Here is a 21816-nt window from a genome sequence, read left to right as displayed (position 1 = left end):
GGCAGCAGTTGGGAACAGCTCTCCTCTGCCATTCGAGGAGAGGCCATTTCTGCTCAAGCTGAGATAGCAGCAGCCTCCACACACCTCCACTGAGAATCCCACTCTTTGACCCAAGGCCCCTCTCTTCCTCCCCCCTTGTGCAAATCTCCATGTCTCACCCTCTTCTCCTCTCCTCACCTGGCCAGTCATCTCCTCATATCCTGGAGTGTGAGGCTCCACTGTTCCTTATTAACAGTGGGGAGGGGAATGTGTGCATCTACAGAGGCTGGTAGGCTACAACTCCATCAGCCCTGGCCAGAAGAGCTAATGGTAAAGGATGGGAATAGATGCCCAACAACTGAAGAGGCATATGGTCCCCATCCCAGCTTTACCCTCTTGCTTAGATCCCTAAGGAAGAGTGGATTAGGGTCCTCTATCTTCTGCTCTCATTTCTGAACTCCTCAGCTCCTTCCTTCAGAGATTTAACTGTTTCTCATCCTCTGTACTCTCCAATCCTGTGACTCTCTCAAAAACACCCTTCTTAGGAACTTCCTCTATGAAGTAAGCAAAGGACCCAACAATATTCCCTAATGGTAGGATATTGCCATGTACATTAGGCAAAGGCTGGGCTCTTCAAAAAAGGATTAAAGATAGCATTTAAAAAAGAAATCACTAATTTATTTACAAGATGTAACATTTAGACAATAGAGGGATTTTCTTTGAGAAACGGAGTTTTATGGCGACATTATTCAGCAGCTGTGCTACTGTACTTGCCAAATGCTGGTCTTCACCTTTATCTACATAGACAGAATTTAAATTAATCAATCCTGGTTCATGTGGGAGCTTCACCTACTCTTCTTTTGCTACTGCAAAGGAAGAGGATTCAATAGCAGCACTCTCACCTGGCTACATCCAGGACTGGGAAGGGGATATTGCAAGCATGTGAAGCACACATTTCATTCCGGAATGAGTAATATGTGATTGTAAGAGAAACTGAAAGAAGTGTAAATCGAAAGGAATATTCTAGTCAGCATACATTTTTTTAATGCAGTACAGATGGGAGAAATCCAAACAACAAATTAAGCATCATATGTGAAAATAGCCTCAGGCAGTGAATTTTTTATTTGTGAAGGATTCTGATTTGAAAGTTATGCAGCCGAATTTAAGTGGCAGAAGATGTTGACTTAACTAGGATCTGCAATCACATTAATCTGAAGCTTATATCTGATCCTAGAATCTACTTACCAACCTAAATGTTGAGCTATGCTGGGAAAGCATCTTCAGAGATGTGCGTGTGCTAGTTGTTCCCACCCTCCTATTCCTGTCCCCATCAATGCATCTCAAATAGTGACACCCATTTGGCACATATGTTACAGTTGCAACTACAGAACACATTCTGGAGAAAAGAGGTTTGCACCTCCTTTTTATGGCCAAGGCAGCTCCATGGGTATAGTTTACCAAGTTTTTTTATACAGGCATTATTATGGGTAAATGGTGTTGTACAGTCCAGAAATTCAGACCAAAAATGGCCCTCTACTACATCACATAAATTCATAGATTCATAGAATAGTAGTGTTGGAAGGGGCCAAGGAGGTCATCAAGTCTAACCCCTGCTGCCGCAGGATGTCAAGTTACACCGTCCTATTCAGATGACTGCCCAGTTTTACCTTGAATGATTCTAGTGCGGGAGATCCCACAACCTCTCTTGGCAACTGATTCCACTGTCTTATTGCTCTGACAGTGAGGAAGTTTTTCCTGGCATCTAGCCTGAATCTGGAGTCCTGCAGTTTAATTTCGTTGTTCCATGTCCTACACCGGGGGATGAGCAAGGTCCTTTCCTTCCTCTTTGTGTCAGCCTTTGAGGTACTTGTAGAGTGCGATCATATCCCCTCATAGTCTTCTCTTCTCGAGGCTAAAAATGCCCAGCTCTCGCAGACTCTCATCATAGGGCTTAGCTTCCAGACCCTGGATCGTCTTTGTTTCCCTCCTCTGAACACTTTCTAATTTTTCTGTATCTTTTAAAAACCAGGCTGCCCAGACCTAAACACAGTAGTCCAGGTGAGGTTTGACTAGTGCAGAATAAAGGGGACCTAGTATCTCTCTTGTTCTAAAAGAGATACTTCTATTTATGCAACCCAAAATAGTTTTTGCCCTTTTTGTGTCTGCATCACACTGCAGGCTCATGTTTAGCTTGCTGTCCTCAGCAGCTTCAAGGTCTTTTTCTTTTTCAGTGCTGTTGAGCCAATTTATTCCCCATCTTGTATCAATGCATTTGGTTTTTTCCTCCCAGGTGGAAAACCTGGCAGGTGTCCTTGCTGAATTTCATCTTGTTGCTTTCCACACAGCATTCTAGAAGATCTAGGTCGCCCTGGATTTTCTTTCTGTCTTTCAGGGTGTTAGCTATTCCACTCAGCTTTGTGTCATCTACACATTTAATCATGGTTTCCTGGTCTTGCTCATGTAGATCTTTAATAAAGATGCCGAAGAGCACTGCCCCAGGACCGATCCCTGTGGCACCCCACTCATTACCTCACTCCAGCTTGTGAAGATCCTGTGACTCTCTGTGACCGATTTTGTAGCCAGTGGTGGATCCACCTAATAGTCGTTTTGTCGAGTCCACTTGTTGCTAGTTTATCAGGATGTAATGGGGTACTTTGTCAAATGCTTTGCTAAAAGTTAGGTAAATTATGTCCATTGCATTTCCACATGTTTTTCTTGCCCTCCAAAAAAAAACTTATTACAATTATATCCTGCTTTTATCACTTGCAAGACAGCAAAGGTGGTTTACATTGTCTTCCTCTTCTCCATTTTGTCTTCATAAGAACAAACCTGTTAGGCTGGAAGTCAGTACCTGGCTCAGTCACCCAGTGAGTTTCCTGGCCAAATAGAGACAAAAACTGGAATCTCCCAAATCCCAGTCCAGCCACTACACTGACTCTCCTATTTATCCCATTAATTTGAAAAATAAAACTCAGGTGTTCAAGCCAAAGTTATGGTGTGTAGAGTTAAAAACTATTTCAGCAGATGCATGCATTTTACTTGGTATCCTGTTTCTAGTCCTTTTGGCTATCACAGCTTGAAACTTGCTTCTGAAACAATGAAGGCTTTTATTTTAAAAGGAAAGAAGCACAAGGCCTTCTCCACATCTTCTCTTTGCCTCCTACAACCATTTTTCTTCTGAAGTCCAGAACTGTCAGACAGTCACAATTAACAGATATCCTTCCACAGAACTGCTTCAAAAAGAAGACTGTAATGCAATGAAAAGTCACCTTCTGCGATTCAACCTATATTTGCATTTTCAGCAAAGAGGGAACATTTAAAAGTGGTGATACTTACTCAGGATCCAAATGGAAAATTAGACCACAATGAATTTGCTTGTTGATTTAGAAATTATCAGTCTGCAGTCCAAATAGATATCACAGCTGGAAGTCAGGGCACAAAGCACGACTATTCAAAAAACTGGCAAAATGCCCTTTCCATTCTCCCAGGCAGCTTCTGTAAATACACCTGGTCCAGTCCAACTCATTTTAGTGATTTTACATTCTGTGAGCATTGCAAGCTCCTCACACTACTTGCTGTGACCTGAAGCAACAGGCCTGAGTATTCACACCTTCAGTTAGCTGGCTTAAGGGGAAGTTGAAAGGGAAGGACTTTGATATTTCACTGGTTCCCTTGATGCTTCTTGGATTGACCCCTCCATGGCCTTATTTAGAAAAAAGATCAAAATCTGCACCACAGCCCTGAGTGGTTGCTCAGGAAATCCATTTTAAAACAGACTGCAACTCAGAGAGGACAAACAGCCCAAGTTGCTTTTTAAAACCCACATTCTAAGGCTCTCAAGGTTAAGAAGAAATGGCTCTATTATTATGGTGACAGAGGCTGTGAGCACCTCTCAAGAGCATCACTTTTAGTTGAGAGTCGGCAAGTTGGAGCCCCCCAGACTTAATGGACTTTTTCAATCCTTCACTGCTGGCTAGGTTGGATGAGGGTGCGGGGAACAGTAGGCCAAAACTTCTGGAGGGTCGTGAGTTGCCCACCTGCCTTACATGCAGATTTTTCTAGCTAACAGGCATTTCTTAAACACAGGCATGCCAATCAGTGTGAATGGGTGTAGGGGATACTTAACCCTTCCAGCTGATTTTCCCGCCCAAACACTCCTCCCTGCCATTTTCCCCCAACAGCCAACCTTTGTCTAGTTCCACAGCATACCTAGGAAAAAAACCAGGGGAAAATAGCCTTTCCTTCAGGCACTGATCAGTTGTCTGAACGAAAGATTGAGCACCTACCTCTCCCACTTCTCCCAGGCTAATATGCCCTAGCCCCAGTTAGCTTTGTCAGGCAAAGTTAGGTGTGGAATCTCATGTTTGCCACACACCTGGTTTGCCATATTATGGTCCCAAGTGTTGGTGCTGGCTTGAATTCCCCCTGCCCCTGAACCTAACTTGCTTGCAGAAGGACAAAAAATAACCCAGTTTTAAACAATTTTGTTGTCTGCTGATTTTCTGGACACTGACCAGAAGTGAGAGCCTGTGAAATTGGGAAGAAACAGGTCAATTTCATGCTGCTGATGCTTGCTAAAAGAAGCACCAACATAGTAATAAAAAAGAAACACAGGAGAGAAATAAATGAAGACTTTCTCCTCTTTCATCTTCCATCTCCTTTCACCAGCCCAGCAGGCTTCATACATGAGACCATATCATCAATCATACCCTTAAATTAGTTCTGATTGTTTCAGGCTCATCACACACCTGCTAGCCAGAGATACTTGTGAAAAAATGCAGGACTATCCAAACTTGCTAACAGATCCAGAAATTTTCCTAATTTAGGGTCTGAGCGCACACTTATTTAACATCCTCCAAGTCCATTTCCATACACCCATCTTTTAGCAGAAAGAGGGGTTGCCACCGTTCTTCCATAAGAATATGGGAAACAAACTCTGCCCACAGAAGATGTTTGCCCCGTGACTCAAATGTCCTCCAATGCCATTGCCCCCTTGCCAAGATCACTTAGGCAGCAATGGAGGTTTGCTGCTCCTTGCATCCCCCTGCCCGGTGCAATTACCCCCCCCCCCCCCCAATTAAGCACGTGCGCACACACACACACACACTCCTATGCAAGTATAGTGAGAGCAAGGCGAATCAGAAAGTCAGAGCCAGGAAATCACTTTGAATGCTGAGGAAAGAAAATCAAGCTTAAAAATCAGGACAGCTGGCAAATGTGCACTTTTTAGATTGGATGTTCAAAGGATAGAGAAGTATTCTCTCTTCAATGATTCTAAGTTCATCATCTGCTTATGACAGAACAAAACACATCCCATCAAGAGCACACTCAAAAGAGATTGGCCATAAGTCCTTTACAGATTGGGTAGAAGGAACTTCCCTCCCATCAGTCAGGATACTTATGCTTTGCTAGAGCTTCACTGACATTAACGGATCACGATGGGAAATACAGACGTGGAGAAGATTTCCACTGCTCACCTTTCTGCCTGTGGAGAGGCATTACTAGTTTCTCCTGTTTCATCTAAAGGAGGTTTAATGAATTTGCCTTAAGTGAAGACGTAAATAGCTCAGAACAAAAATTATGGCAGGTAACATGCTCCATTCCATTCAACAGACCTCTTTACTGCCTGTCAACATTAATATCCTCAAAATCATTAAAACAGGCAGCTTGCCTTCTTTTGAGAAAAGACAGATCCAATCCCCTTTGGTGGAAAGGGACTATTTTCCGACCCATGCTTGGTGGATCAATAATACCACCACTGTATATTATCAAGGTCAGAAATCAATCTACTAATTCAAAGACATGTTGGTAATCTCAGTAGCCTTGGAATACATTTACAATGTAGGCCAACCTCTGGTTCCATTTCTGGCACTTCCTTTTTTAGTTTAACATTAGCAGAAAAAAGCATGCAAGCTGTATTTGTATTGTGCAGTAAGCTAGGAAATAGGAAACTTCTATAGTTACCCTAGTAAGAGGCAGATCTAATGGTTTTCCTCATATTTCACAAGAGTTTGGGGGGTGGAGGAAGAGAGGCAAAACAATAAGCAGTACTGTCCCAAATGTATTTTTCCGACTTCTTCCCTGAAGAATTTTCATCTTTTTAAAAGCACGTCATGAGATGGCTGAACACAGTAATTAGCTCTCACAAATCTTTTATACTGACTAGCTACCTCCTGGGGATACCAAAAAGCTTTGCAAACAAAAATGCAGGACATCACAGCCAAGCTGAACATTAGACAGCTATTCTCACCAGCTACAATAAACTCAGGCATCCAAAGAACAGCTCTTAAGCTGGCATTCGACAGCCAAATATCACCTGTGGTTGCTTCCTTCCTTTTCAAAACAGAATATTCTGTTAGGGAGCCAACAGGTGACATGAGGGGATGGATGAACCTGTCCATTTTGGGTTCTCTCCATTTTTCATTATCTGCTCATTTACCCTTGCTTCCACTCCAGATTGTGCTTTCTTTTAAGGACTGTGTGCATCCTTAAGCTGTATGCAGTTACTGCTATGCATTTTCACATGTTTTCCTAATATATGCAGTTTTGCCTAATGTGTTATTTTTAAACATTAGACACCACAATTAGTAGAGGTGTGCACAATTTTTTTCTAGGCATTTTAGTGTCAACCTGTTTTACATCCTGCACCATATTTTAAATCTTTGTTCTGCTGCTAGGTCATACTTTGGTCTTTACTTCTATTTTGTACAATGGTTTTAAACATTTACATTTTTATATTGTATTTTATGTTATATTTTATGTTTTTAAATTGCTGTGAACTACCCAGAAAGCTGCCATTATTGGGCAGAATAGGAAGGAAATAAATTAAATTTTAAATTATTTCCACTAACATTGGCATGTGGGTGCCTAATCTAGCTAAACACATATATGTATGCATTTTTGACTGGAAAACTTTATTGCAAAACTCCAGAGAAGTACTAATATGGAATTACAACTGGGTTTTAATTCACATATTTTTGAGAAGCACAAGTGTGGTAAAAACTAATACTTTCCCCTTCCCTAGTGGTATGGAAGATTTTCCCTTCAGAACGCCTATGCCCAATAAGAATCTATGGAGTCTGAGAGCTTATAAAACTCCCAAATATCTAATCAGAGCAATACAAAAGAGGGATTTACTTATTCCTTCTCATTCTTCAGGATTAGCATCCATAGCAAACTTAAGCAGTAGACATTATCTGCCTATGAAGACAACATTTCAGAAGGACTAGTACATGCAGGACAGACCTTGCTGAGACAGCGATAGGCTACTGCTGAAGATGCTACCTGATAAACGCCACTGTCATCCTCTTGAGGGTCCGTATTAGGCAAGCTGTGGTGCCGCTCATACCCAGTCCTGCAGACACCATTGGGTTGCCTGGAGAGGTCCAGATGGTGGTCACTGGAGGAGGCAGTCATCCCTGGAGCAGATGGGGAATGACTTTTGCGGGAAACAGTCTCCTTCCGATGATGGATCAACTTTCTGTCAATACAGCAGAACAGCACCTTACCTTTTAGCTTCCATGTTTAAGAGAGCACTTTCCACTGACTCTACGGTTATGGGGATTATCTTTGAAACGTTTATAGTTGCCCAAAATTCCCAGTAAGACTACCACAGCTTTTTATTTTCCCCAGTACAGTAATGTCAAGCAGTGATACCCAGTAACCCCTTGGATTTTGAAAGGACTTTACAAAAAATGAATAGTTTCTGAAACACGGGACAATTTAATGATGGACGAGACTGCTTACAAATCTTATCTCTTTCTCATAGATACCTAGCACCTTCTTCTGCTTTGCTCTCCTATACTTATATGATATTAAAGCTGTGCAGATGTGGCCTCTTAAAATTCTCCATCTGAGTTTTGGGCAGAGAAATTGAGGGAACAATTTCACTGACTATCTCCAGGTTCAGGACAAATTATCCACCATTTCTCACAAGCAGAGCTTGCCATTGGAAGCCCAGCCTCTGGGGGGGGGGGGGTGCGCATGCAGATGTGCGTGTGCACCTGTGTTGCCACTGCATGTGGCAACAGCAACTGGCAACTGCCTCCATTGGCAGACTGGTCCCCATTTTGCATCCTTCAACATGCAGGTGTGAGGAGAATTGTGTTGCATCCAGCTCCAGGAAGCTAGTGCTGTGCCAAGATTTGCGTCTGCGCGGTGTCATCCAATTTCCTGAAAATTCTCTTCCCTCATTAAAGGTGCTTCCATCTCAGTGCCTCATGCCAGGGCAGTTTATAGCTTATTCTGATTTTAATTTTGTGCTGTTTTTCAGCTTTATCGTTGTGAGGTGGCTGAGAGGTGCTTTGTGTTTTCTGCACAGCACTCTATCGCTCTGCAGTCTGCCAAGCTGCCCACACTTCCTGATCTGACTTGCCCCTGCCTGGGAGCAGTGAATCCATGATGCCTTCCAAGCGTTAATTCAAGCGTGGAAAGCCATGGAGACCAGATAAATTATGGTACAATGGAAAACAGGATACTTACACATACTCCTTGCCCCCCTCTTAAGTAAGGTGAGTGCAAGAACCATAATCCCAACCCAGAAGTAATTTTCCAAATTTTTCTTCTCCTTTGAATTGTTTTCAAAAGTAATTTCTTTTCTTTCAAATAAGAATGGTTGAAAATGTGAGAGCCATTTTTAGCAGAGCACTAGATAATATATATCCCACTACATTGCCCCCCAAAATATCCTCATTCTCAAAAGATAATTCAGAATTTGACAGCATTCTTTGGTGCATGACCACCTCAGTTTGCATTATACCCACATCTATGCATGAGATGAACAAAAGAATGAGCAATAATCTGGTCCCTAATACAGTAGCCTATAAACTTTGTTGCATTTGGAATGCAGAAAACAGGAATGGACAAAAGGCAGGCCAAGCAGAGTTACTTTAAGAGCAAGAATGCCACCCAATTCACCAGATTCATTTAGAACAAATAAATAATGCACAGGGAGTTCCCAAGTTATGAACATTTGAGTTATGAGCACACTGCACTTACAAAAGAGGTGCCATAAAGTCTACTAATTTTTTTAAATTACTGTAGAAAATTGTCATCACCATAGAGAGGGAGGAAGTGAAAGGGGAGAGAGGAAGACCTCCAAAGCATCACCATAGAGAGGATACAAAAGGGGAGAGAAGGGGCCTCCAAAGCATGCCTTCCTGCCCCACCCATTCGGCATTTGTTTGCTGCAAAGAGGCAGCACTGGTGAATTTGGATGGGGGTGGGTAGAGATATTCATGGTTCTTCCACTTTCATGGAGCTCCTGTGCCCCTAACCATGTGTGTTCAAACTTACACACAAATTCCACTTAAAGATGGATTTCCATTTTCTCAGGAATGGAACGTGTTTGTAGCTCTGGAACTGCCTGTGTAATATGCATTACATGGGAAGGCCAAAATCTCAAATAAATATCTATCATTTTCAGCATTTACAATCCATCTTTCTAAAATCTTCCAATTAATATGGATTGGAAGGAGATTCCTTACCATATCCCACAGAATGAATAAAAAGAAATACTGGTATAGTTCATTCTTGGGTTATAACTCTGGGTAGTTTCTCCCTCAGAAACCCAGAATTCTGGGTTCAGATATCATAGAGAACAACCCAGAGACAGGGCATCCCTGCTTAGTGCACCAGAAGTGATCAAGTGGTAGAAGCTGGGGCACTCTGCTCCTGCACAGCTCCTAACAACTCTGGATTTTCTGATTGTGTGAAACAGTTCATTGATGGTACTGGAGTAAGAAAGTTTGGTGAATAAGTGGAAATAAATGCTTTGAGTAAGAGGAAAGAAAGAAGAGTGAAAAGGTACAGGTTAGTGTTTGCCATAATATCTAGTGTGACTCTGAATGTGAACTGTGGGTCTTAAATTGCTCTCAGTTCATCTACGTTTTACAAATTCTATTTAATCCCATCTTTTTTCCTGCAAGGAACCCTAAGCAGTTTACATAATCCGCCTCCCTCCATTTCATCCTCATACCAGTCTTCTGAGGTATATCTGAGAGTCAATGAATGGTTCAAAGGCACCTAGCTCTGCATTAACAACATTTCCACACAGCCTGTATTATTTCTGCTTGCTTTACTTACTGGAGAACATCCCTCTGTTCCAGGTTGTATTTCCCCCCGTTCTTCATTGCCACATTATGAATGGCCTCAATAGCTCTGTCAATCGACTGCAAAACCACATCTTGTTCCAGCACCTAAGGAATACAACATGCTATTAAGCACTTCCACCCCCTCAAAATTTATGGCAATATGAAACTGAGAAATGGAGCCATCTCAGCTCTGTTTTTAGACACCACACCCTTTGATACCTTCTCATTGCTTTAGCACACACATCCACAGCATGTGTTTGTAGTAGAAATCAATTCCCCCATTTTATTTCTCATAGATATTTAATAAAGGTTTCTTTAAAAATGTACACAAAACACCCTGGGGGGGGGTGCAGGTGTGCTTTAAAAATATATACAAAATAGATTCTGCCTGTGCAAGATTTATTAGCAGAGGAGAAAAACATTTGTCTGAAAGCAGTGGAGGATACGTCCCAGAGCCACCCCAGCATCCTGGGCCCTGGAGCCCCCGCTATTCATTACACCAAGATCAATGGCAGAACTTCAGAGGCGCAGCACAGCAGATCAATTGCACATTCAAATTGCCACAGTGACTCTTCTACCCTCCACTGCATGTTATGACAATTTCAAGTTTATTTCCTTTGGCTGTCTTTGCATGCCTATGGGAAAACGGAAGGCTGCCGTCACGCTCTACTGCAACCCTGCCATCCCCGGTTCCCCAAAATGTAGTCATTAGCATGTTCATGTACACACCCAGGTACCTGGCATGGCTACTTGTGATTCACAGCACTTGCTAGTCCCTTTGAGGCTTTCACCTGTGGCTATCTTTATGCTGCGGCTGAAATGACCCAGATTCTAGCCTGTGTCTTTATTGCATGTGCTAATTGTTCCCCAAGAAATCCCTTCAACTTGTGTAATGTTTTGGCTAAGTATTTTTATGACAAAGAATAGGTCTTGAACTGACCAAAACATTATTTGAATCAGAACTCTAGGATGCTTCCGCTGCAAGAAATGAACTCCAGAGATTGCTGGTTCCAGCCTCCTGCATTGGTGAAGCTGTAGACACATAGCCTTGAAGTTCATTGTATCCCCCAGCCATGGCCTACTGACCCTCCAAGATTTGAGTTACTGATAATGCAACCTCTCACATTCATTGTATGTGCTGCTATTGGCAGTAAATTGGAAAGGAGAATTAAGGAAACAAAAGAGAGTTTGGAAAAAGAATGAGTGGTGGGAAAATGGAAAAGGCATTATGCTGAGGTGAAGCCAAGAAAGAAATTCTTGCCATTCAAGAATATGGCTAATTCTATTTATAAACTTCCTTCAACAAAGGAGTAGAGACACTTTTAACCTGAGGGGCAAGTTCATTTTGGAGGCTGCTTTCCAGTGGTGGACAGAGCAAAGGCAAAGCTAGCAGAGCCAAAAATATAACCCTACCCCAGTATATTGTACTCTTGTTTGTAGCAGCTATGAGCTCTACGGAGAGGAATTTCAACATTTTTTAAGGCAGGCAGAATTGCACAACAGCTGAGAAATGGGGTGGGACCATGGCTACCTGGACCATTCCTTAGAGTCCATCTGGGACCCTGAGATGTTGGGTTTAGCTTCTGAGATGGAAGCTCCTGTCAACCATCATGTGTTTAATACACTCAAGCATGGCTTCTGTCATCGACCATTAGCCAAAAGGTCCCTGCACAAGGCTGCACTTGCAGGCCAGCAGTTTCAGCACCATCAGCAGAACTATCCAGCCCTCTCTTGCTCCCTCCCCTACCGGGAAACTCTTTTCAATCCAACCCCTTTTTGCCATTCCAGTACTGGGCAAATCGTGGCCAACCCTCTTCCCCACCCACCTGAGGCTGTTTACACGGAGATGCCGCTCACGCTCACTGTACTTCCCTCCAGTTCAGCAGCATGACTAGCAGCACCTACCGCTGCCCTGATAACATTGGCTGGTGAGGATCTCCAAGCTGGAGGATGATATAAGATTCTACTTTCACCAGTGCTGGGAGCCTAACATCTAATGTTACACAGCAGAGCCCAGGATAAGCCAAGTAGCCCCACCAGAGTTAATGAGAGAGTCCCTACCGTCATTGACGCAGAAGCCTTGAACAGAGCTACTGGAGGAAACTCAAGAAGCAGCTCTTCAGCAAACTCGAAATAAAAACTAGAAAATGATGACCATCTTTAACCTCCTCTGGCTTCCCTCTCCTGCCCTGTGCTGGAAACCTTATAAAGCACATATCTTGATTAGCCTCAGGCAAGGCTTTCACAGGAAAAGGCTCCTGTCCCCTAAGGAGCTGTGATCCCTGGTGTTCTTGCAGCAGAATACAACTTCTGATAAACCTGTGTAGGTTCTGCCTGCATTAAAAATTATTATGCCAAATGTGTAATTTCCTGTGAACAGTACATAATTGGTTTTTTTCAAGTGTGATAAAGGGAATTGAAACTCTCTGCCTTGAAACTTAGCTTCTATGATATTGTTAGCTGGTCTTTAAAGGTCAAGATGAATTGGGAAACTTTCAAGTCATACTGTTTGACATAATGTATGACAAATGCTGGCTTAGGAGAAGATCCAGAGGAAGGAACACAGATGTTGAATGATGTTGGGATGGTGCTGTGGGCTCATTAAAACAGTAAGCCCAAGTGTACTCTGAGAGACAGTACCTTGGTATTTTTATATAGCTGTGTGAGAAAGCACTCTTAGCATTCCCTATGGAAGCAGCAGCCTTCTTCCACCTGGAACTTTTCCTTAGATGAAACTCCCAGAATCTAATCCATTTGAAGGGCACCAGGTTGGAGATGCCTGGAGCAGAAATGACTTGTGTGCCAAAAATCTAAACAGGAGATTGAGTCCCATTTGCAGAGAACCAGCAAAACAATCATTTACATTCAGAGTAGAAAGGAAGTGAAGGGTAGGTGGGAAGGACCAATTTTCTGCCCACACTATGGATCTGCCACCTCCCCCGCCCCATCAGTGCATGTAATTAAGACCATTAGCATACTGGTAGTGAGGGGGGAAGCAATGGCTACTTAGCACAGAGAGGATCAAAGGAAACAGCCTCATTTCTGAGACAAGAGTGACTAACTTGGAAGCTGTTACTTTAGGAATATTCTGTGTTCTTTTACATCTCACTAGGATGTAAAAGCTTGCTCATGCGCTCACGCTCTCTCTCTCTCTCTCTCTCTCTCTCTCTGTGTGTGTGTGTGTGTGTGTGTGAGATTCCTGTGACATCAGCTCCCTGATGTCAGCTTAAAGTGAACAATTGAGACATTCAGCATATCTGTGTCAGCTCCCATCTCATCTGGAGTTCCCTTCACCCTCCCTCCTCTTTCTGATCCTGGGAGTCAGTCACTACATGATTTCCCTTTTATACACAATGAAAGATTCTCCACACAAACTGTGCCTGTATCATGCTTAAGAGTGCAATGCTATTCCACTCATATACAGGGCTTCCAAAACTACAATTATCACGCCAACATTATATGCTAAAGTATGCTCCCTTATTTCACCAGTCAAGTAACCTTTGCAGCAGTTAAAATATACAACGATCAGTTACCTACATTCACTAAAACAGCAATACCACCACATGAGATGCACCAAGTTAGCTCTCAAAACCTTCACCACCTACAGAAACTGCAAGTCTTACCACCTTGTGGCTACTGCAAAGATCACGTTCCACGTTACAGTACAGCTTTTCCAATGCCAGTGCCTTCCACATGTCTCAGATTGCAATTCCCATCATCTGCAGCCAGTCCGGCCAGACAGAGCAGCTTGTCACAGCAGCGCTTGTTTCCTTCAATTGCCCAGTCTGGCCAAGGCCATCCAGGGCAAAGGGCTCATATGCAGAGATACATGCTCAACAGTCACATTAACTATGGGCTGCAAAGGGCTTTCCAAATCAAAATGGTTATGTTGAATAAGGATCAGAAAACCTTGCAGTGGCAACAGCACTGGCTGAATTTGTTTTCATATTTCCTCTTGCTCAAGGAGGTGACTAAGGCCACTCTGTTCAACAGCATGACATGAGTGTGTCCCCCAGGCCTACACATGAATGACAAATGGCATCCAAAGTCTGGTTTTGGGGATAGGGTACCTGACTGGCCCAACCGCTACTGTTAAAAGCACGTCCATGTCATGGCTACTACTCATTCTTCAAGCAAGAAAATTGGCTCCAGGAGCATCCATATGTTGCAAACCTGCTCTATCAGAGAACTGATACCCCTCCAAACCCAAGCACACAGCCCTCTCGATTTCAGAAGCACTTGAGATTCCCCATTGGCATCATATTCAGGGAGCAAAAAATGGGCAATGTTTTCCAAATCATTAATTTTTTTTAATATACTCTGTGAACAAATTTAGAGAGTGCGGGGGGAGAAGAGAAGACAGAAGTCCCATTCTACCACCTGTAAACTTCCAGGCGGGGAGCTATGTTCCTACATGCAATTAGCTGAATTTAAGCCTATTTTTTTCACTTAGTAAAAGATAAAAAAATGTAGGAAATAAATGAGCTGTGATGTCTTACATTGTAAATAGAACACAAAGCCGGCTTAAGCCAAGTGTTTTCAACAGATTTAAGCATACTTAATTCTATGTTAGAATAAATTGAAGCCAATGTATTGTATTACAGTAAATAATCAATATTTATGGCTAACAACATGGTCACTATGAATCAGCCCATGGAGAAACAGTTTCCAGAAGTAGCAGACTGGCAACTGCTGCGAAACTTGAATCCAGTCTTTATGCAAATGAACTTGCTGATTGTCCTTGCATCTACATGAGAAGCCAGACAGAAATTCATTATTCCAATTTCCACCTCTACCCCCTTGTCTAAGTAGATATAATTGTGTGGAGCAAAAAGCACATGGGTTATACGTCCATATATTTTAGATTATGATCCCAGGTAATTGAAAGATCTCTAATGCTTAATTCACCTTTTTATAAAGCCAAAACGTTCCCAGAATGTGCAACTAATAATACCAGAAAGAACCTACCCATTCTACATGGCACAACGAATGAAAAGGGTTGGGAAGGAAGAGGAAAAATGCAAACTCAGCCACCAACTCTAAACTAAATAGTAGTTCTCATAAGGTCCAGTTCACCGGAAACTGTTCAGAGAGAGCAGCAGGAAGACAATGGCTATCCTCTCATCAAAGCTAATGAAGCAGCCTGCTTTCCACCTCTTCTGCAGCATGATAGAACAGGTGCTGCCAGGTGGCAGCTGAAGGAAGGAAACAGACTCAACAGGGCTCTTCTTCTGTTCTTAGGTGTGTACTCAGACAGGTGTTGGCACCTTCTTTATTTCTAAGATTTATTAACAGTTCAGGAGTTACCTTAAGCACCCTACTTGGAATATGACATTCTGTTAAAGCAACCATCGGAATTACTAGTTTTTCTTCCTGTTTAATAAAGATAGATGCTTTAATGGTACAACATTGTTTCTCCTGCCCAAACAACCACTAAAGAAACTGGATGAAGAGTATTGAGGTCTATGATAATACGAGCGAGGAGCAGGAAGCGACACAGAAGCATGCCTCAAATGGAAGAAGTCTAAGCACTGGCTTACACACTGGATGAACCAGACAGACCGAAACAGCTTCTGCACTGCAGTGGGAGCTTCTCCCCACAGTGGGCGTAATGTGGAGCACTCACCTGACCCTGGGAATAGTTTAGAACATTAGAAAAAAGTAGAGCTGCCCTGAAGCAGGCCAGCTTCCTGTCCACAGAGGCTAACCAGTCACTCCAGTGGGAACCCCACCAGTAGGAAATGGTACTCCTGCACAATGGTTGGTGCAGATCAGCCTTTCCCAATCTGGTGACCTTCAGAGGTGTTCGACTACCCAGCTGAGGGATGCTGGAAGCAGCAGTCCGACAGCTTAGGCTGATGCAGACTGACTCAGGACCACCACACATGGATTGAGTAGATGCGGTTTTCTTTACAGTCGCGAAATGAGGCATGGATCCTGCTAATCTCTCTGCTATAACATGGACAAGTAGTGGAATATCTAATTATAGGATTCTAAGGGCCTCTCCATCTACCTTTCAAAAATATAGAGTTCCATCCCACCACTTCAGGTCTGTGCTTTAGCACAACAGAGAAAAAGTGCTCATTTCTCAACACTAAAAGAACAGATTGTGTTTACACCTCTATTTTTCCAGTTTAATCCAGCTACAGAACATATATGAAAGTGTTCAAAGCACTCAGCAGAGTTTAGAAAGGAGCTTCCGTTCCCTTTCCCCATTAAAATTTCTCTTTCCATTTGCAGTCATTGCTTCCCTCTGACTGCAGTCAATTCAGGCAGCTTTTGTAGCATTCAGAAAAACATATGACGGTAGTATGATCCTTTTTATGCCCCATCCCCCCACCACTTTCCTTCTTCCATTTTCTCCCTCCCTTCAATACACTTACACACACACAACATCACTCCTGCGGAGTACTTCTCTAAGTGTCATTCTACCAAACACTATGGTTGTTTAAATGCCAGTCACATAGGAGAGCTTGTTCAGCAGTCTAGAATAATCATACCTTTCAGAAAGCCATTCTTCTAGGCAAATGGGATCTTATAGGGTGCTCTGACAGAATCAAAGATGGACTGCAGGCATGCGCTGTGCGTGCAATTTACATATTTAAGGCAATGGGCCTATTACAGATATGACAAGCCACTGAAAAATGTGCCTTTCAAACCAAGCTTTTCCTTTCCTTTGGGAAGGTTAGTTTAAGCACCATGCTCCTTCCTTGTCCCACCCAATTTGAGGGGATGCAACGCAGACCTGAAGCAGTTTCATTCTCAAGGTCATGTGCTGAATTAGAGGCAAGGGGCTTTCTGCACTTTGAGGCCTTGGTTCATGTGTGATAACTCTCCTACGTGCAAGCAAGTGACATGAATAGCTTGAATGTACTTCCTGTCCCTGCTGATGGAGAACCATCAACACACCAAGATTTCTACCACTGTGGCCCTGGGCAGACATGATGCTTACTCACAGTTAACACTAACTGGTTTGTGGTCTTAACTGCAGCTAAAATCAGACCTGAGTTCTTTAGAAAAGCCTGCAGCCTGACAGCAGAGAGAGCAACGGCTAAATGAAATGCCTGAGCATGATTTTTTGCTAGTTTGCATGGCCTTGGCAGCTGTGGAAATCATGCTTGCTACTGGCCCCCATCTTCATACCCCAGAGATGCCAAAGTGAGGGCAGTACCAGAGTGACGGGAGAAGTAAGGAAGTTGCCTGCATTACAGCTTGCTCGGTGCTGAGTTAATACTTCGTGTTTAAAGCAAAACCTGCCCCAACCCAGGATTTCATATCCTGCTTGATGGCTGACTCTTTAGACACTGAGAGAAAGGCCTTGCATGGTATGCTATCCCTGATGTGCCCCCAAATGACCGGGCACAATGGGAGTAGGGTGCCCCCTTCCCCGCTCAGTCCTGCAGCCACCCCAGGGGACCCTGTAGAAGCAGCATGTTTTCCTTCCTGTACCTGCCACTGTGAAACTTGAGCTGCAGTGGGGCACAGGTGGATCGGGGGCACTTGCACGCCGTTCCAGCCGCATGACACGCAGGAGCATGTGCAAGAAGAACTCCTGCTTGATAGCACAATGTGAGCAGTAATCGCAAGCAGCAGCACCCCTCCACACCCAGGAGAGGAGCCAATGCCAACAGAGCAGGCTTATTCGAGGGCCAGCCTGCGCTTCCGGCATCTCTGGGGCTCAAAGGGCGGTGAACAGCAGAGGCCCGTGGCGCTGTGGCACACCACCCACCCAAGCCCCACACTTCCCTTTGCTCAGTCTCCCAGCAGAGGCCAATCAGAGCCCTGCCCTGTCGTCTGCTGGGGGCACCACTAGACAGGGGGGCTGCGAGTCTCACATGGCTGTTCTCTTCCAGAGGAGGCGGATCAGTGCACAGCTTGTCCTTCTCCCCAGGCAGCTGGTCGTCATGGCAGGGAAGAGGCGGGCCCCTTAGTCAAGCGGCTCAAGCAACCCATTCCCTGCTAGCCCAAAATGATGGGTGGAGCCACAGCTGCATGCCACCACCTCAAGCCCTGAATGGGGCTCATGGCAGCAGCGTGCAGCCGACACCTGCTACAAAGTGCTACTTGGAGGCTGACCCAGAGCCTGGGCTTGTTATGTCATTCAGGTTTGGATGAGGCGGTGAGCCCAGACGTGTTACAAAACCCTCCCATAAGCGTGTCAAGTGTGCACAACGTTCTGGTTTTGAAGTTACCATGGCTTAGCATTTTGTGTGAATCTGATCAGTGTTAGCACATTGTCATGTTTGGCAAACAAACTGTGTTTTGTTTCTTAGATTTATATCCCACTTTTTAAAAAACAAGAACTCAAAAGCAGCTTACCCCATTCTTCTCCTTTTCCTTACAATCTTATTCCCACAACAACAACAACCCTGGAAGGAAGGGTGGGCTGAGAGTCTGTGACTGGCCCAAAGTCACCCAGTTGGCTCCATGGCTGTATAGGGACTAGCACCTGGATTGCCCAAGTCCCAGACATACGCTCTTCACCACTGCACCCCACTGGCTCTCTCTTAAGCACGGTTAAGTGTCACGCTTGTACAGGGCCTATGCTGTAGGACAGAATGAAAAAAGTAGGACAGTTCAGGCTCTTAAATTCCTCTATGAGCCAGACAGCTGGCCATGTGCATGCATCCACGTGGGAGAAAGTTGGAGCGAACCTTCCTGCACAGTCGGAGACCAGCAAGATCTCTCGCTCAGAACTGCCACAGGCCATACTCCATGTCTCAAGGAGAAAATCTGGTGTTTGCTGCCTAAATTCAGTGGCAAACTGCTACAGAGTACTCCAACAGCTAAATTTATCTCGAGAAAAATCCTACTGGGAAGAAACAAAACCCTTCTTCACCTCTGCAGCTATTCCTTCCCAAACAAATCTGGCTATGGAGCATGGATTCAACAGTAATAGCTGTAGTCTAAAAAGCAGGATAATGGAATTCAGCCTCGTCAGGTTCAACTATAGCTATGTTCTTTCCCTTATGTGAAAATTACATTCCTTGCAATAAAAATATAGGAGAAGAAGTGTAGAAACTGCCCTAATCACGCCTGTACAAACAGCAGACACAAAGTACATGGTGTTAGCTAAAAGTGACATCTGAGCAGATCGTTCTTCCAGTACGTTGGGTTAAATACAATCCAAATTGCTTTGCATAGTTCCATGGTGCCTTGGTGTGGGGGATTCGTGCCGGCTTATTCAGTCTGCAGGCTCACAGCACCTCAGGCAGGCAGACACTTTACACTATTTTAGACTAACACTCAAAATAAACAGAGGAAATGCAGAAAACTATTTCAGAAAGCCCTGTATTTCCTGGCAGGGGACATCCTGATTTATAGGGAGCTGCTTTTCCTATGGCAGCCTGGGAAAAACCAGTCAGAGCTATTCTGCCAAAAGCAACCTTAGAAGACTGTAAAATCAATTTTTAACTAAGACTTCAATTTCCAGCAAATTGTATATATCTTATCTAGATCGGTTCATTAAGCAGAGACTCCAAAAATGAGTAAGACTATAGCTATTCAGGTATGGAAACGCTGTTACATCTACTATCCAACTACCCATTTTGCATTACAGAAAGTCTGCCATCACACTTAAAGAAACCCCTACCATCTTCCACCTCTAAAAACGTTAGCAGTGAATAGCAAATTATGATATACTCCCAATCTTTTCCCATCATGGAAAAGAGCAAAGAACAAACTCTGTTCATGTGTTTTATAATGGACTTTATTCAGACCAAGGATAAATAGGCAGGAAGTTGGACTAGATTAACTCAGACCTTCCTTCAAATCTGCCATTTATGAGAAGACCGCTACATCATCCTGTTCCCCTCCCCCACAAAAAAGAAAAGAAAAAAAGAGAAAATTAATGGGGAAAAGTGGGGAAAGAGGAAAGGTGGGGAAGGGGGAATGGGAACAGGAACAAGACAGTTTATGGGTGGCCAGAACATTAATAAACACAGGAATGTGCATATTGCATCCATTTCCTCCAGGAGTGGAGGAGGAGAAAAATCCATTACTTCTGCTTTGCAGATTTGTGGTAGATAATGCTTCTTTCCAGATACCGAAAGATTAGCTATGAGTTTTGAAGCACTCTCAGTTCCAAAAAAGTTTCCTGTACTGACTTCACATGACGGGAAAAGTGAGGAAGAATAAACTGACCTTACTCCCTGGAGCTGAAGGTTCAGCTCACTGCTTGATCAATAGCCAACATCAGCAAGTAGTTATTAAAGGAAAGCTGCCAGCACCTGCATGGCCCTACTGTCAACAGTGAGCTGGCCAACTGCAAAGTGGGAGAGAAGGCCAGGGCTGGAGAGAAAGGAATCAATGAAGCCTCAAAGGGGAAGCTTGAAACTCTGCCTCCTGCATGAGGGAAAAAAGCAAAAGCAATCTCAAAATGAAGCCTTCAGGTAGACGCTACATAAGCAAAGCCATGTGTATTTTAATAAAGCTACTAATGAGGGGAAGGCATCTCCCTTATGCGCAGGGGACAGACTTGGAAGAAAGTGCCACTAGTTACATTTTTCTTCCTGGACAGATGTGAGAAAAATTGTACAAAGAGAACAGCAAACTAGAGACATAAATCCCAAGGATCTTTTTAACAGCAAGCGGAAGAGAACCCAAGGGCCTGACAGAGCAGCCTGCACTTCTTCCTACAAAGCTGTCATTGTGAAATTTAAAGGCATCAGCACAAACTTTAAAGGAACCTTGAGATGTTCACTGAACATTTTTTATTTTGATCTGGAGGACATGGCTCTGCCTGCCACTACAGGAATACCTATATGAAATTAGGTTGTTCACGCAGGGTTGTTTTCCTAAAATAGGGTCACCCTCGGGCTATCACTGCCCAGTGAAAAGGACTACACACATTCCTATTGCAAATAAATTCCAAATGATCCCCACCACAGTTCATTATCATGTGATTCTCTGGTAACAAAGAGACAACAAAAAAATACAATTCCTTGTGATGCAGGCGTGGCATGTGGAACTTGCAATGGCAAAAGATTTTTGGTGACTTAGCACAAAATATAGCACTCGGATAAGCAGCTATATTTACTTTATTACCATTGCTAAATTTCCAAGCCACCCAAGATCAGGCCTCAGTTACTATCCACTGGTGTGGAGTATGGTTTCCCCTCCCATGAATAGGGGAAATATGTTAACATGGGTAAGCTAGAATCTAATTTTACATTTTGCAAAATAGCAAAACCCAAGAAAAACCCTCTTGGATCAGAGTAAAGCCCTGTCTAGTCCAATGTTCTGTTCCCACAATCTGCCGCCTCTGGGAATCCCACAAGCAGAATATGAGGGTGACAGCATTCCCTCTCTGCTGTTCCTGAGCAACTGGGATGGAGAGGCAGCTCTAGGAGCCATTGCCACCCTCACCACCATGAACACAGATGCAGATTTTTGGCCTGAGTAAGTAATGAGTGCAGGGGAAACAGCTGAGTTCAACAGTACAGCAGATGTTCTGCATGCAGAAAAACCCAGGCTGAAATACTGGCATCTCCAGATAAGGCTGGGATAAATTCCTTCTTGAGGGTCAGTACCAGCATCACTAAGCCACGTGAGCACTTGAAGGGAGTGTTGGCCTTCTGTCACCTGCGTCACTCATTGAGAGATCTTCGGCCACAAGCAGCACTTCAGAAACATAGCGGGACTTAACAGTTTAGCACAAGAAGGACTCTTGGGCAACATGGGCCAATTTCCCTGTTTTTGTCAGAAACAAAAGCTACAATATATCTTGGAGCAGCAGTTCAGATAC

General features: G+C 43.7%; 1 protein-coding gene across 2 annotated transcripts in view; it reads right to left on the bottom strand.

The window, feature by feature from the left end:
- NCKIPSD (NCK interacting protein with SH3 domain) overlaps window positions 1-21816 on the bottom strand; it is a 98675-nt gene that overhangs the window by 48639 nt on the left and 28220 nt on the right. For both annotated transcript variants that reach the window (XM_044451344.1, XM_044451345.1), the window contains exons 2-3: window positions 10063-10175; window positions 7264-7459 (exon numbers count right to left, since the gene is read on the bottom strand). In XM_044451344.1, the coding sequence (XP_044307279.1) occupies window positions 7264-7459; window positions 10063-10175 (309 nt within the window). The remainder of the gene's footprint in view (window positions 1-7263; window positions 7460-10062; window positions 10176-21816) is intronic.

Source organism: Varanus komodoensis, unplaced genomic scaffold, assembly GCF_004798865.1.
Source record: "Varanus komodoensis strain SLA01 unplaced genomic scaffold, ASM479886v1 scaffold6_2, whole genome shotgun sequence".
Lineage (NCBI taxonomy): Eukaryota > Metazoa > Chordata > Lepidosauria > Squamata > Varanidae > Varanus > Varanus komodoensis.
The sequence above is the reverse complement of the archived record's forward strand: the minus strand, read 5'-3'. Positions and strand labels throughout refer to the sequence as shown.